The following is an 18,220-nucleotide window of genomic DNA, read 5'->3' on the forward strand; positions in this document are numbered from 1 at the left end:
GTGTCTACAGTTTTAATCAGTCTTTTTCTTTTTTTAACATTTTTATGTCATATTTTCATAAATTTCAGGTAATCTCATAGGTCATTTCTCAGTATTTTTAAGGCCATATGTTCATAAATTTAAGGTCATTTTTCAGTAATTTTTAGGTAATCAAATTCTGAGCCCTAATTATCACCATATTTTAGACATAGAGTGTTTTATGAGATGAGTTCAGAACAAACTATGAATGAAAATATTGTTCTTAAACTACCTGCTTGCAATTTTGCCCTGAAATTCTAAGTGCTCCTGAAACATAGGAGGGAATCTGCCAATTGGATGACAGTCCTAAATGCAGATCATTGATTGATTGACTGATTGATTGATTGATTGATTGATTGATTGATTGATTGATTGATTGATTGATTGATTGATTGATTGATTGATTGATTGATTGAGCATATTTTCCAAAAAGGGCATTGGCTTTGCTTTTTATCTTTCTTTTCTTGTTTGCTAAATAGGAATCTTACTTTTATAATGGAATCCAATGTGCCAAAATTCCTTTAAACAACTCCCTTTTTCAAATTATCAGGCTTGCAGAAATTATGTTCATCATCATCATCATCACCACAGTTATTAACAATATGATTATAACATGACTGAAAACATTCGTATTTTAAGAATTTTCTTCACTGTCACTCTTTTTCTTCGATTTCTTCTTGCCCTTTTTCTTTTTACCACTCTTTGCCCTCTTCTTCTTTGGTTTTGGTTTCTTCTTGTTGTTTTTATTCTTCTCACTTGAGGCCTCTCCATTCAGAGATTCTATATTAACCCTAATCTCATCACCACGTAAGAAATTATCATAAAGAAATTCACTGCAATTCATTCCTGAACAAAATTCTTCAGCACACTCAGGACAAATGACTGCTCTGGTCTCAATTATACCAGCACGGTTCTTTGATTTACGTATATTAGTGGTACCACCATCACGGGATTCTTGAGCAGCAGCATGAAGGTGCAATTTTCCCATCATTACCAATCTGAAAACAGAACAAGGTGATTATTTCATCTTTTATCTAAATAAATAAATTAACTTACAATTTTATCTGTACACTTCACTTCAAATTTTTGCCTCATACTTTGTTTTTATCTCAGATTAGGTATACAAAAGTTGAAATTCTTGTGAACATCATGGGCAAATGGCTTGACAGAATTTCTTGAAACTTAGTACAGTAAAACCTGCCTTCAGCGGAATCTTTATGGTTTGGAAAACTGTCCATATTGGAAAATTTTTTCTTGTCCCATGAATTGTGGTTTAATATTTATATAAGTTTACCATGCCTTTGCTGGCGAGATGTAGTGTTTACAGTGCACTATGTCTTCTGGTATGGGCTATATCAAATTTGTTACTTTCATTGACCTGTCTCAGTCTCATCCTTGGCTTTGACAATATGAAAGTGACTGAGGTATGAGTGATGCTAGTAATACCATTCCTTATGCAGCCAGTCCCTGTTATGAATGGTGTGAAAATATCGCTCATAGGGTTGGTTGGTGCATGCATTTCAGTGGGCTTGGCAGACTGATATGTAATAGCAACGGCTGGCTCGGTGAGGAAAGCAATGGGAAACTACCTCACTTCTCATTTCCCTAGTACGCCTCTTCAGTGACACCTAGGCTATTTATGACAGCTGTTGGCAGAGCTGCAGAGGATCAAACCAGCCTTCGGGCTGACTACCCAACATACATACATAAGTTTACCTGTATTAAGCAGAACCTGTCCAACATGGAAATGGAAGGAAATTTTGTGACTATAATGGAAATGTTAATTTCCTTCCTAAACCTTTTCAGTACATGTGCATTCTGAATGGATCTAAGATGGCCGAGATAGCATTCGGCTAGGAAATGAACTGTCTAGTTGTAAGGCAGCAGCTCTTTTTGTGGACCCTGACAGGGATATTCCATGGTTTGGACATCCTTTACTGTAGAAAGGCAGAAAGACCGAAATTTGAGGCAGGAAACTTAAGGGCCTCCTTCGTCCCTTATCTAATTTTGTCACCATGCAAGTGTAAATGAATTGTTGACTAACGGAACACAGGAATTTGGGAGGGTGGGGACAATAACTGCTTAACAATACAGTGCAATTTTCCTCACAGATTTAGTGTGCCTACAGTTAGCAATAACGGAACTTTGTGCTGTAGTTACAGTGTAATTTTAAAAGTGATAAAAGGAAAGAAACACATAGTTTTGATTTGAACACAAAAATTAAGATTTTAGAAGCTAGTGAGAAAGACAAATTGTCTGTTAAGCAGATTATAACAAAGTTTAAGATTGGAAAAACTCAAGTCTACATCATTCATAAGAAAAAGGTGGAATTAAACGAAAAAGGTTATGAAAAAATGTAGCAGTGAAATGAAAGCTTAGAGTAACTGGGAACGAGGAAATAAACAAAATTGTTTGGGAATTGATTTTTAGTGTAAGAAATTTGCCCACATCAGTGACAGTGCTACAACACCATGCAAGAGAAGTTGCAGAAAAGCATAGAAAGGAAGATTTTATCACTTCCAATGGGTGGTTGGAAAGTTTTAACAGACAGCTTCAGATAGTGTTGAAAGAGATCTGCGGAGAGGCTGGAGACGTCACTGAGGAAACTTTGGCAGATTGAACTTCAAAAATTGGCTCTTTAATTGAAGCCTATGCAGCCCGGAATTGGAATACAGCTAATGGTAATGAAACCGGACTATTTTTCTGAGCACTACCTATCAAAACGTTATCTCTGATATGGGAAAGATGTACAGGAGAGAAACTTTCCAAAGAGAGATCGACAGCTTTTATGTGGTTTTAGCTTCTGCGGAACTTGAAGTGCCATTAGTTATAGGAAAAGCAGCATAATCAAGATGCTCAAAAACATTGATTTTAAAGAATATACCTGTCAATTGGAGATTCGATAAGCGGGCATGAATGATGTCACAACGAATGAAAGAATGGTTGGTGTCATTCAACTTGATACAAAACAGGAACACCATTCTATTTCTTAACAGTGCTACATTCTCCAGCAATAAAGCTTTCTGACGTTAAGCTCACATAGTTCCCTCAAAATTCTTTTAGTGTAACTCAGTCAGTGGACCACTGTGTCATTAACTGTTTTAAGATTAATTACAGAGAGCTGATAATGGCATCATTGCTTTCAAACATGGAATCAGTGGCTTTTGCCACCAAACTGATTAAGTTAGTCTCTGTGCTCTATGCTGTAATTTGGATCACCAAAGGGTGTCACCAAATATGGTACCTCAATGCTATCACAAAGCTAAGTTTGTTTCACACCCTGACGAAGGAACCATAATAAACGAAAATACTAATGTGCTATAACATACTCTCAATCAATGTAATCATGATCATGATCATGTCAGTGCAGAAGATTACGTGGCCATTGATCTAGAAGTTGAGACAGAGGCCACGTTAGAAAACTTCAGAGAGTTCGTCACTCATCATCTCCAAGAAAAGAAGACAGAAATTGTTGGCGATGATGAGGAGAGCGAACACAATGAAGAAGATGGTTTATGTAACATGAAGTTCTATGACATGCCCTATCAGCTGTAAAGGACATTCAGTCTTTTTGGCTAGTGAAAAATGACACACAATTGTTCGGTGTTATTTCCTGTGCCCCCATTTTAATTGAGAACCATGCTACCAGGGATAGTTGTGTCCAGTATACAATTTTGGATTACTGGAAGAAGTAATGTATCCACAAAGACGCACACAAAATGCTGTCAGTTGGTACAGTTATTTATTCACATCTATTTACAAATTAACACACCCATAACCTTAATCGCAGTATCACAAACAAAACACTTTGCTTCGAGAACACCAACAATGCCACCATTCTAGACAACTGTCTATCACTTCAACATGGAGACTACAACCACTGCATGTCAACACGAGGTCACAAGTATATTCTTGCTACACCATAACTCTACTGAACAATAACTCATCATTACCATCAAGAACATCTCCTTATACACATGCCTGGCCAGGCTTCTAGAAAGCTACATTACAAAAAATACCTTCTCAAAAATTCTAGAGTGCCTAATACATAGATTATAATGTACAGAATATTCTATCATCATCTAGTGCCTTTCTGGAAGTTACAGTGTGTTTCAAAATTCTGTAGTGGATTACAAATTATATATACAGGTAAGAATAAATTATATAATATTAATTTATTGGTATTTACATTAACTGAACTCATATAAATATTTATATACAGCACATGTTTCATGACATAACCTCACACACAATACGATCATCCGACTACATAAATAATAATAATACTAAATGGATGTACATCACTAGTCATAATAATCATGATTGTAAAATAATAATAATAATTCGACCTCGATACTTGTATTATTTACCCATGGGTGAGAGAATATTGTTTTCAAATTATACCTGTTTATCACACTTGTGTCAGAAGTAAATGACAGTACTGTATAGTATTACTACTGGTGTTATGTAATGTATATTAAATAAGTGGATGTACTGTACTACTGTGCACTGTGAGGAAGTTCTAAGCAAATGTTAGTGCTGATGAACTAGTGTATATATGTGTGTGTGATTAGTGTCATTATTGTATGCACTACCACACAAAATCGTATAAATCTACTTCTGGGTTATCTAATGAAGGTATGTACTTATCATTGTTATTTTATTTTTAACCACCGTTTGAACCGGAATCCTGCATAAAGCGGAAAAATGGTCCCTTGGATTTCTGCTTAGGACAGGTTTTTACGGTATTTAAGTTCAGGGATATCCTGAGATTGCACTAGGCTATATATCATTTGATTAGTGTACAGTAGCATAACAGTACTTAGGGGATTAAAACAGGAAATGTCAGATTAATATTAGCAGTATCACAAACCTGCACATAAAAAAAAGTTGTGTAAATTATGAATTCTTATCTTTTATGGATTGTAAAAACTACAATCTCTGATCATTCATGTCTCTAACATTTGTATCACATAGGCTATGACAGAGAAATATTTACAAATTTTTTTTTCTATTGCAAAGTTCATCAACTCCAAGCATTACTGACAAAATAATACAAGAAAAGGGAGTCACTATTAATAATCTTGACCATAGTGGCCGGTATTTGATCTGTATTGACTTGATCACAACAAATATGTAGGTGGATGGTCTGCTAGTCAATATTAAATATTAATTATTTATATTTATTTACATAAGTCTAGTACATGTTTCGGGAATCTATATACATTCCCTTCATCAGCTAGTCAAATTAAAATTAAAATACCTGTTCACCAAAAGACCTAATAAAAAGAGGGGCCCCGATTAAGAAATCCAAAACTATTACCAATACAATTTAACATTTTAAAAATCAAAGTGTGGATGCATGGAATTAAATTCCGTCTAGTTGAATACGATAAAACACAATAGAATAGAGTCTGTATGCATTAAAATATTGAGCACTATGTTTTTGTTGTGGCAATAGATCACTGTGTACTTGATGATCCAATGATTTCTTGTAAAATTCAATTGGAGTTAAGAATAAAAGAATAGTGCAAAAACTTGTTGTCATGCCGAAACCATCCGTTAATGGGCGTTTTATGCAGCCAGGTGATATGAGCTTAAAATGATCTGTAAGACGGAAAAGTAGAATAGAAACTATAATTGGAAGACTATAACAAACAAAATGCGAATACAACGCGTAAAATTATTAAAACTTACCAATATAATGATACAAGAAGTACGTGAGGCTGTCATGTAACTATTAAGGATATATAAAAGCGGCTGAAGTTGTTCGGTGACTGATTGCAGAGTTGCAGTGGGAAGCGCAGTGAATCGACGGAGGAAGGGAGAGTGGAAAATTCTAAATTCCCATGGAGGGAATTAGATATTTTTCACCAATAGAGCATGTCAAAAACATGCCTGAAACAGACCTGAAAAGCCTTACATCTGATATGTTTTTGACATGCTCTATTGGTGAAAAATATCTAATTCCCTCCATGGGAATTTAGAATTTTCCATTCGGAATTGCTAGGCGGGCAATAATTCCATTGTGGAGATTTATCTCCCGTATGCAGTTATCAGACTGTGCCTCATATATAGGCTTCTGATAAGCTCACCTGCATACACCCAGCGTCAGTGGGTAGGGTCTGACACATCCCACTCTGACGAGTCTAGTGTCAGACCTAAGACGAAACGCTGGTTAATAGAGCAAACGCCTGAAAAGCCTTACATCTGATATGGAGGGGAGAGTACCGCCCCTGTGCGCTAAAGTCATACTTCCCCTCTTATGTGCTTTTCTTCCTACTCTTTTGCTCTCGCGTATTGGGTCAACATTTTAAACAACTGGTTATCCTCTGCCATGTGCTCGTTAAGGCTATTTTCATTATCATATTTTTGTAACATGAAAATTCCTAACTTTTCAAGGGTATTCATTTGTTTACTTTTGTTTAGCGGGTTTAATAGAACCATGTCCCGTTCAGTATTAGTGAAGTGATGTTTATTTTCGTGCATGTGTTCGCACATAGCAGAGTATCTAGAATGTCTTCATTCATTCACATGCTCTTTATACCGTACCGACACACTCCTTCCCGACTCCTATATACTTTGTTTCGCAGTCTTGGCAAGACAATTTATATACTCCCGACTTCCGGAAAATGCTACTGGTGTTTACGCTATTCGAGTTGAACAAAATTATATTATTATTATTATTATTATTATTATTATTATTATTATTATTATTATTATTATTATTATTATTATTATTATTATTATTATTATTATTATTATCGGTCCTAAAGGATACATGGATGTTGTGTTTCCTAAAGAGTTTAACCAAGCCTTATGATTGTTTGTTAATATAAGTGAATGTTGCAAATTTCTTCTTTTCTTTCCTATTTACAAGTAGAGTGTTAGGTCTATTCATGACCTTACTATTTATCCTGTTGACATAGCTCGTAGGGTAACCATTTCTTCTGGCAATATCTTGGATAATGTTTATCTCTTTATTAAATTCACTTCTATCTAGTGATGTTCTTACTGCTCTATTAATCAGGCTATAAAATGCTACTTTCTTGTGTTCTCCTGGGTGGTTTGAGTCTTTCCTGATAACAATATCTGTATGTGAGGCTTTCTGAATACATGATAAACAAGGTATTTATTTTCTCTAGTTACTGTTACGTCTAGGTAGTTTAGACTTTTATTATCTTCCAATTCAAATGTAAACGTTATGTGTTTATCTAAGTTGTTTAACTGGTCTAACAGCTCATTTGATTTGAGGTCCTGTTCATTAATGATAATGAATATGTCATCAACAAACCTCAACCATAAATCTAATCCTCTTATTTTACCGACTATTTTATTAGATTCCATGTGGTCCATATATATATCCGCAAGGATGCCAGATGCTGGTGATCCCATGGTCAACCCATTAACTTGTTTATACACATTATTATTAAAAGTAAAAAAGTTGTGTTCTGGTGTGAACGTTAATAAGTTGATGAATTCGTCTATCTCTACTCTACTCAACGGGCTGTGTGTATTCAAGTTATCTTTAACAATGTTAATAGTCTCCATAATCGGGATATTTGAGTACATATCTTTAACATCAAAGCTATGGATGGTATTATGTTGTGATAAAATGACATTTTTTGTCCTATCACGAAAATCTTTGGTATTGCGGAGGCTAGTGTCTACATTAAATCTATAATATTTCTTTAAAAATGTGTATATAAATTTGGCCGTTTTATATGTGGGATGTTTCTGAAGTTTACGACCGGTCTAATAGGTGTACGTTCTTTGTGTACCTTAGGCATTGCCATCAATTAAGGTAATCCTGGGTTCATATTTACCAAGCGTTTTGCTTCTTTCGAATCAATTAGGAAGTTAGTATTAGTTAAAATTTGCTTAAATGTCTTTTGCATATTGTTAGTGGGGTCCTTTTTTTATCTGATGAAACTTATCTCCCTTAAAAAAATCATTTGTTTTACAACGTAAAATTCTTTATTCAACAAAACTATAGTATTACCATTATCAGCCTTCGTAACGATTATGTTGTTATCTTTGATCTTCTTGTTGATCATTCGGAGATTATTATTTGTTTTGACATCTGCGTTAGTCTTGTGTTCCATTATTTTATAAATTTTCTTTTTGGCCTCGAACCTCATATTCTCTAGTTCGTCTATAGGGACCTCTGCAATTGCTACTTCAGATTCCGCTATTAGTTTCACTAATTCCCTGTTTTGAATGGTCTTACTTGTGTGTGGCCAGTTATGTTTAGGACCTTTACTTAAGATCTCAATGTCCATCTTCGTTGAAATCAACATTGGTCAGGTTTTTAAGTGGCGGATAAAATGTGTGTGTTGTTGGGTGTGTTATATTGTTTCGCATTTTCTTGCTTGCGATGCGCTTGTCATCAGTGAGCTTCTGGTATTTTCTGTCTAAAACTTTTTGTTTTTTCTTTAGTATTGAAAATAATGAGAGGTTAATAATAAATTGCACCTCCTCCAACTCCAAAACCGAAATCTGACTAGTCATGAGTAGGTGTAATTCATAAAGTGTACGACATTTAAGCAAATTTTAACTAATACTAACTTCCTGATGGATTCGAAAGAAGCAAAACGCTTGGTAATTATGAACACAGGATTACCTAAATTGAGGGCAATGCCCAAGGTACACAAAGAACGTATACGTATTAAACCGGTCGTAAACTTCAGAAACAGTCCCACATATAAAACGGCCAAATTTATATACACATTTTTAAAGAAATATTATAGATTTAATGTAGACACTAGCCTCCGCAATACCAAAGATTTTCGTGATAGGACAAAAAATGTCATTTTATCACAACATAATACCATCCATAGCTTTGATGTTAAAGATATATACTCAAATATCCCGATTATGGAGACTATTAACATTGTTAAAGATAACTTGAATACACACAGCCCGTTGAGTAGAGTAGAGATAGACAAATTCATCAACTTATTAACGTTCACACTAGAAAACAACTTTTTTACTTTTAATAATAATGTGTATAAACACGTTAATGGGTTGGCCAAGGGATCATCAGTGTCTGGCATCCTTGCAGATATATATATGGACCACATGGAATCTAATAAAATAGTCGGTAAAATAAGAGGATTAGATTTATGGTTGAGGTTTGTTGATGACATATTCATTATCATTAATGAACAGGACCTCAAATCAAATGAGCTGTTAGACCAGTTAAACAACTTAGATAAACACATAACGTTTACAATTGAATTGGAAGATAATAAAAGTCTAAACTACCTAGACGTAACAGTAACTAGAGAAAATAAAAACCTTGTTTATCATGTATTCAGAAAGCCTACACATACAGATATTGTTATCAGGAAAGACTCAAACCACCCGGTAGAACACAAGAAAGCGGCATTTTATAGCCTGATTAATAGAGCAATAAGAACACCACTAGATAAAAGTGAATTTAATAAAGAGATAAACATTATCCAAGATATTGCCAGAAGAAATGGTTACCCTACGAGCTATGTCAACAGGATAAATTGTAAGGTCATGAATAGACCTAACACTCTACTTGTAAATAGGAAAGAAAAGAAGAAATTTGCAACATTTACTTATATTAACAAACAATCATATGGTTTGGTTAAACTCTTTAGAAACACAACATCCACGTATCCTTTAGGACTGATAATAATAATAATAATAATAATAATAATAATAATAATAATAATAAAATTTTGTTCAACTCGAATAGCATAAACACCAGTAGCATTTTCCGGAAGTCGGGAGTATATAAATTGTCTTGCCAAGACTGCGAAACAAAGTATATAGGAGAGTCGGGAAGGAGTGTGTCGGTACGGTATAAAGAGCATGTGAATGCACGAAGACATTCTAGATACTCTGTTATGTGCGAACACATGCACAAAAATAATCATCACTTCACTAATACTGAATGGGACATGGTTCTATTACACCCGCTAAACAAAAGTAAACAAACGAATACCCTTGAAAAGTTAGAAATTTACATGTTACAAAAATTTGATAATGAAAATAGCCTTAACGAGCACATGGCAGAGGATAACCAGTTGTTTAAATTGGTGACGCAATATGCGAGAGCAAAAGAGCAGGAAGAAAAGCGCGTAAGAGGGTAAGTATGATGTTAGCACACAGGGGCAGTACTCTCCCCTCCTCCGTCCATTCACCGTGCCTCCCATTGCAACTCCACAATCAGTCGCCGAACAACTTTAGCCACTTTTATATATCCTTAATAGTTATATGACAGCGTCACGTACTTCTTGTATCATTATATTGGTAAGTTTTAATAATTTTACACGTTGTATTCTCATTTTGTTTGTTATAGTCTTCCAATTATAGTTTCTATTTTACTTTTCCCTCTTACAGATCATTTTAAGCTCATATCACCTGGCTGCATAACATGCCCATTAACGGATGGTTTCGGCATGACAACAAGTTTTTGCACTATTCTTTTATTCTTAACTCCAATTGAATTTTACAGGAAATCATTGGATCATCAAGTACACTGTGATCTAACGCCACAACCAAAACATAGTGCTCAATATTTTAATGCATACAGACTCTACTCTATTGTATTGTATCGTATTCTTTAATTCCATGCATCCACACTTTGATTTTTTAAATGTTAAATTGTATTGGCAATAGTTTTGGATTTCTTAATAGAGGCCCCCCTTTTTATTAGGTCTTTTTGTGAACCGGAATTTTAATTTTAATTTGACTAGCTGATGAAAGGAATGTATATAGATTCCCGAAACATGTACTAGACTTATGTAAATAATTAATATTTAGAATTGACTAGGCGGACCATCTACCTACATATGTGTTGAAAAGGGGAGTCATGAAGGGAGGTGGAAATGAAAGACTCCCTTGACCTTGGATGCCATAATATTGATGGGCCAGAAGAAAACTAAATGCAGTGTTGTACAATGTCCTAAGCCCGTAAAACTGATCATCAGTATCATTACACTGACTGTTAATAATTGAGATGTGCTGTCTCTATTCAGCTGCCATTCATCTCTGTTCAATGGCATTGTCGCTACAATTGTATAAAAATTAACCCATCTATGACAGGATCAACAGCTGTATACTACCGGTATATACAGGGTGGTCGGAAACATTATGAACGAGATATGTGAGCGTTAGAGGATTGATCATGCTGATATATAATTAAAAGAATTTGATATCTCATGCCGTTGTCATTTTATCAGCTGCTGAAATTAACCAATCAGATCGCTTTGTGGGTGAATTCAAATGGGCTTTGTGAGGCAGTGTTGCTAAATCTGCACATTGTTTAAAATCGGCTTTATAGCACCCATCGAAGAAAAAGAATTTTGCCTGGGATGTGGTATGAACACGGACCTCCAAATTTTTTTTGTGTTTGATGTTGATTTCTTGGTATGGCTCTCAAGCCGGTTTAAGCAACGGCGTGAAATATCAAAAAAAAAAAATTCAAATTATTTATCAGTATAACCAACCTTCTAACGCTTATGTACATGGTTCACGGTTGTTTTCCAACCACTCTGTATAGTGTGTCATGACTGTGGTAAGAAGCGTATTCATCATCATCCATTAATTTATTAGACCTAGTGGCCTGTTAAGATCCTATAAAGCATTCTCTCGCCAATATTTCATTGGATGACTGATTGATCTTGTTCCTTTTGGGTAGTAGTTAAGAATTCCTCTGGGAAATCTTCCTGTATCAATTCTTCAAACATGATGTTTCCCCCCTTTCTTGATAACCATCATTTTTCAATTCAGTTTTGAGTTATTTCAATACTGTTTCAATTCTTTTATGATCCCATAAAATATATCCCTGCAGTTCTCCTCATGTATTTCATCTCATTAGTGGTAATTCTCTTAGCATCCATTTTCCTTATTGTCCATGTTTCACTTCCCTTGTGTAGGACTGGTCTTGCTAAGTTTTCATATACAACCTGTGACAATAAAGTTCGGTGAATGAAGTCAGAATGGTCGATCCAGCAACACTGGTGACACACAACGATGCAACTGCGTAGCAGCAGGTTTGACCACCTGCTACCAACGTTTTTCAGTTGAGCATCATGTGTGTGCCGTGTAAGACGTGTTTGATGCAGTGCATATTTAGTGCTTTGGTTCTGAACTGCGAACAGAAACATGAACGACCAAAAGATCAATGTACAGTTTTGTTTTAAGTTTGATAAGACACTGAAAGAAACGCATGCGATGCTGGTACGTGTTTATGACCATCAAGTACTGTCCTTGAAGTGTGTGTTCGAGTGGTTCGCCCATTTTTGAGGAGGCCGGGTAAGTGTTTCTGACAACTCCCGTAGTGGAAAACTGGCGACCGCCGTCAGTGATGAAAACATTGAGAAAGTGAGGACATTAATCACGAACAATCAGCGATTAACTGTGCGCACGATAGCAGATGAACTGCAAATTAAGCATGAATCCATGCGATAAATCGTTACCCAGAAGTTAGGGAAGAGGAAAACGTGTTCTCATCTTGTGCCACATCACTTGACTGCTGATCAGAAGCAGGCACATTTAGAGGCTTCACAGGATTTTGTCGAAACGGTGGATGTGACTCCAAATTTCTTGAACGGTATGGTCACTGAGGATGAAACCTGGTGTCTCAGATACAACCCTAAAACGAAATGGCAAAGCATGGAATGGCATTCTCCGGGATCCCCTCATCAGAAAAAGGTCAGAGCCGAAAAGTCACGCATCAAACTCGCTTTGAAAGGAAAGAGATTTGATGATATTCCTGACATCCAATGAAACGTGACGAGGCTTTTGAACACCATACCAATAAAGCCTTCTTGCAAAGTTTCCAGGACATGTATCGCCAATTTTAGCAGTGCATAGTTATGGGAGGGGACTATTTCGAAGGACAGTAAGGTCACTGCTGAACATTGTTCATCTATGTTGATAGTACTGGACTATTCACTAAACTTTATTGTCACAGGTTGTATATATGTATGTGGGTATATCTCTGAACTAAGAATGGCTTCATAACCTGATTTATAACTCCCAAAGATTTTGTTTAATTTGTGATTTTATGTGGTAAATCAGCTTCCTCTCTATAAGAGAATATCCAGCCCAAGATAAGTAAATTTGTTTATCCTTTCCAGTAATTTATTGTTTAAAGAAATTCTGCTTGGAATACGTTCTTTTCCTTTAAATGCTATAATTTTACTTTTCTGTTTCAATATACTCTTATTATACTTGGATACAATTTTGTGCAAATTGGGGACTGATCATTGCAGGTTATCTTCTCTATGGGCAATTAGAGCAACATCATTTGTGCGATAGCATCTTACTTCAAGTTTTTATTGATATGTATATAGCCATGTTTCTCATGCCTGCACTGCCAGTAAATGTAAACCTACAACCTGTTTTCCAGTCATTGACAGGGTCAGGGATGGTATGGATGAAGCAGATATAGGCTATTAGTACGATGGGGTCGCCACTCCCAAAGTGATTTTTATTAATGACTGATAGATGCTATGAAATGAGAATGGAGAGTGTTGCTGGAATGAAAGATGACAGGGAAAACCAGAGTACCCGGAGAAAAACCTGTCCTGCCTCCGCTTTGTCCAGCACAAATCTCACATGGAAGACCGGGATTTGAACCACGGTATCCAGCGGCAAGAGGCCGACGCGCTGCCGTCTGAGCCACGGAGACTCCTCCACTGACAGTATTCATGTAAATTACAAATAGCAGAGGGGGAAATCCACATCCTTGTCTGACACCTCTAGTAATTGATTTCCATTCTGTCTGTCTGTCCGACCCCAGTTTTACTGATGTTAAATATAGTCTGATATATTCAATGATGGGAAATGAAATAAAAGTAATTAGGCTGAATTACAGTTACTCAGTTACAATATTAAAATTATTTTTTCAGCAATTAATTAGTAAAATTACAAAATTAGAATTAATTCACAATATGTGAGTCTTTAGGAAGCTATTAACTTTTTTTTATTCACATGGAGGTGGAATAACACCAAGGTTTGCAAGGATAAAAGGCATTACTGCATTTTGTGTTTTTTAGCTTAGAGACATAAAGTGGCTACAATCACTAAGTGAGACTTAAACAGACTTTCAAAATGTTTGCTCCCAACCAAAGTTTGCATGTCATGTTTGTGTTTTCACTATTTTTAGTATAAATAATTCAAACTATTTATTCGAATATGGGAATGGAAATTCCTTAACACCTTCGCCGTCACATTTTTATTCTTAACCACATAGTGAACGATTATGATAACCTCAACTAGTAACTGCATCAAGCTGCAAATATATGAACAAATGCACATTGAATCCTTTGCATTATATCTTTGGCACAAAGCTTTGTGAGTGTTGGGGCTTCAGAGTTGCCGAACTCTTCATGTGATGTATATCGATTACTAAAATTTAATGATTAAAATTTAATTTCAAGGTGTAAATTATGAGTAAATATTACAATTTGTGAAAAGTAATTATTACAACTAAACATTACTAAAAAATTAATCATTACAAGTAATTCAATTACTTTTACCCAATTACTTCCCAACTCTCAATGTATACATATAATATAAATGAAGAATGTTCTACATTCTCATGTTACTCTGTTTATGTTTCAAATTTTTTTCCAAAATATTAGGCTATTCACGGTTCGTGGTGTGGGTTACTGTAGTCATGTCCTAGTTCGTGAACCATGGGCAACAGCTGAGTGGCCAAGTAAGTGGTCCTGAGAGTCGGGATACCAGTTGCTATGGAATAGGAGTGGACATCTCGGACATATTCTGAGTCATGGCCTTCCTTGTGCTCAGGCGGCTAGGACTGTAAAATCCACCGGGGGTCCCTAACCCATTAGAGGAGAGATCCTCACTTGGACTATGTGTAAGAAGGGTAGCATCCGGCTTCATAAATTTACCGAGGTCAGAACATTTTGAGCAAGCCTCGGACCTATGGGAGTAATGGAGTCCCACTCTCACTTGACAGGTGAGGGACTCCTTGGAAACAACTTGGCAAATGAAATCGAATTCGATGGAGAGCTATCAATATTAATGGGGCTTACGGAAGAAAGAAAGTAGAACTGGCTGAGTCAGCAAGGAGGATGCGTCTGGATCTAGGAGTAAGTGATATTCGGGTAAGGGGAGATAATGAGGAAGAGATAGGAGATTATAAAGTGTACTTGACGGGTGTTAAAAAGGGAAGGGCAGAGTATGGGGTAGGACTGTTTATCAGGAATACTATTGCACGCAACATAGTTTCTGTTAGGAATGTAAGTGAGCGAATGATGTGGGTAGATTTGGCATTTGGAGGAATGGACGAGAATTGTCTCATTGTACTCACTATGTGAGGGTGCAGATGAGGATGAAGTTGACAAGTTTTATGAAACATTGAGTGACGTCATAGTCAGGGTCAACAGCAAAGACAGGAAAGTGCTAATGGGCGATTTCAATGCGAGAGTTGGAAATAGAACTGAAGGATACGAAAGGGTGATTGGTAAATGTGGGGAAGATATGGAAGCTAATGGGAATGGCAAGCGTTTGCTGGACTTCTGTGCTAGTATGGGTTTAGCAGTTACGAATACATTCTTCAAGCATAAGGCTATTCACTGCTACACGTGAGAGGCTAGGGGTACATGATCCATAATAGACTATATCTTAATCAACTTTGAATTCAGGAAGTCTGTTAGGAATGTACAGGTTTTTTGTTGGTTTTTTTTTTTCAATGATACAGAGCACTGTATCATCTGTATTGAGCTAAGTATCTCTAGGTCTAGGATAGAGAAAGTGAAATCTTTCTGCAAATGAGTGGGGTAGAAAATTTCCAGGACGAGGAAATTACACAGAAGTACATGGATATGATTAGTGAGAAGTTTCGAACAGTAGACAGTAAGCAAGTTCAGGATATAGAAAGTGAATGGGTGGTATACAGGGATGCTGTAGTAGAAACTGCAAGGGAATGCCTAGGAACGACTGTATGTAAAGATGGGAAAAAGCGAACATCTTGGTGGAATGATGAAGTGAGAGCAGCTTGTAAACATAAAAAGAAGACTTATCAAAAATGGCTTCAAACAAGGGCCGATGCAGACAGGGAATTGTATGTAGATGAAAGAAACAGAGCAAAACAAATAGTTGTTGAATCCAGAAAGAAGTCGTGGGAAGATTTGGGTAATAACCTGGAAAGGCTAGGTCAAGCAGCAGGGAAACCTTTCTCGACAGTAATAAAGAATCTTAGAAAGGCAGGGCAAAAGGAAATGAACAGTGTTTTTGGTAATTCAGGTGAACTCATAATAGATCTCAGGGAATCACTTGACAGGTGGAGGGAATATTTCAAAAATCTTCTCAACATGTCGCGAACAACCAAGCTCATGGGGAGGAAGAAAATGATGTTGGTGAAATAATTGGTGGTCATACAAATTTTAGTGAAAAATGGAATGGTATGTATAGGTACCTTAAGGCAGAAACAGGTTCCAAGAAAGACATTCCAGGAATCATTAATGAACAAAGGTAGTGTGTATGCGAGGATCTGCAAAAGGTAGAAATATTCAATCAGCAGTATGTAAAGATTATTGGTTACAAGGATAATGTCCAGATAGAGGAGGTGACTAACACTAAAGAAGTATTAAAATTTACCTCTAACAATGACATTTATAGTAAGAACAAAGGTTGAAAACTAGAAAAGCGACTGGAATTGATAAGATTTCTGGGGATATACTAAAGGCAATTGGTTGGGATATAGTAGCATATCTGAAGTACTTACATGATTATTGTTAGCATGAAGGAGCTATACCAAATGAATGGAGAGTTGCTATAGTAGCTCCTGTGTATAAAGGAAAGAAAGGGTGATAGGCATAAAGCTGAAAATTACAGGCCAAGCATTCTTTCTAATTATATTGGACATGTTTGCAAAATAAATAACTGGTTTGACAGAAGGCAGTTTGGGTTTAGGAAATGTTATTCCATTGAAGCTCAACTTGCAAGATTCCAGCAGGATATAGCAGATATCCTGGATTCAGGAGGTCAAATGGACTGTATTGCGATTGACCTATCTAAGGCATTTGATAGGATAGATCATGGGAGACTAGTGGCAAAAAAGAGTGCTGTTGGACTAGAAAACAGAGTAACTGAATGGGTGGCTATATTTCTAGAAAATAGAAATCAGAGAATTAGAGTAGGCAAAGCTTTATCTGACCCTGTAATAATTAAGAGGGGAATTCCTCAAGGCAGTGTTATTGGACCTTTATGTTTTCTTATATATATCAATGATATGTGTAAAGAAGTGGGATCAGAGATAAGGCTGTTTGCAGATGATATTATTCTGTACAGAGTAATAAATAAGTTACAAGATTGTGAGCAATTGCAAAATGACCTCAATAATGGTGTGAGACGGACAATAGGCAATGGTATGATGATAAACGGGGTTAAAAGTCAGATTGTGAGTTTCACAAATAGGAAAAATCCTCTCAGTTTTAATTACTGCATTGACAGGGTGAAAGTTCCTTTTGGGGTCATTGTAAGTACCTAGGTGTTAACATAAGGAAAGATCTTCATTGGGGTTATCATATAAATATGATTGTTAATAAAGGGTACAGATCTCTTCACATGGTTATGAGGATATTTAGGTGTTGTAGTAAGGATGTAAAGGAGAGGGCATATAAGTCTCTGGTTAGACCCCAACTAGGGTATGGTTCCAGTGTATGGGACCCTCACCAGGATTACTTGATTCAAGAACTGGAAAAATCCAAAGAAAAGCAGCTCAATTTGTTCTGGGTGATTTCCGACAAAAGAGTAGCGTTTAAAGATAAAATATGTTGCAAATTTTGGGCTGGGAAGACTTGGGAGAAAGGAGACAAGCTGCTCGACTAAGTGATATGTTCTGAGCTGTCCATGGAGAGATGGCGTGGAATGACATCAGTAGATGAATATGTTTGAGTGATATCTTTAAAAGTAGGAAAGATCGCAATATGAAGATACAGCTGGAATTCAAGAGGACAAATTGGGGCAAATATTCGTTTATAGATAGGGGAGTTAGGGATTGGAATAACTGACCAAGGAAGATGTTCAATAAATTTCAATTTCTTTGGGATCATTTAAGATAAGGCTAGGTAAACACCAGTTAGGGAATCTGCCACCTGGACGACCGCCCTAAATGCAGATCGGTAGTGATTGATTAAATTGTACGCTTGAAAGAAGTGGAAAGGATGGTAAATAAACTCCATTA

At 36.2% G+C, this 18,220-nt stretch overlaps 1 protein-coding gene across 1 annotated transcript in view; it reads right to left on the reverse strand.

Annotated features, from left to right (window-relative positions):
• Positions 1-652: 652 nt before the first annotated feature.
• LOC136857517 (uncharacterized) overlaps positions 653-18,220 on the reverse strand; it is a 69,187-nt gene continuing 51,619 nt past the window's right edge. The window contains exon 3 of the mRNA XM_067136231.2: positions 653-1,016. Coding sequence (XP_066992332.1) covers positions 653-1,016 — 364 coding nt within the window. The remainder of the gene's footprint in view (positions 1,017-18,220) is intronic.

Source organism: Anabrus simplex, chromosome 1, assembly GCF_040414725.1.
Source record: "Anabrus simplex isolate iqAnaSimp1 chromosome 1, ASM4041472v1, whole genome shotgun sequence".
In the NCBI taxonomy this organism is placed as follows: Eukaryota; Metazoa; Arthropoda; class Insecta; order Orthoptera; family Tettigoniidae; genus Anabrus; species Anabrus simplex.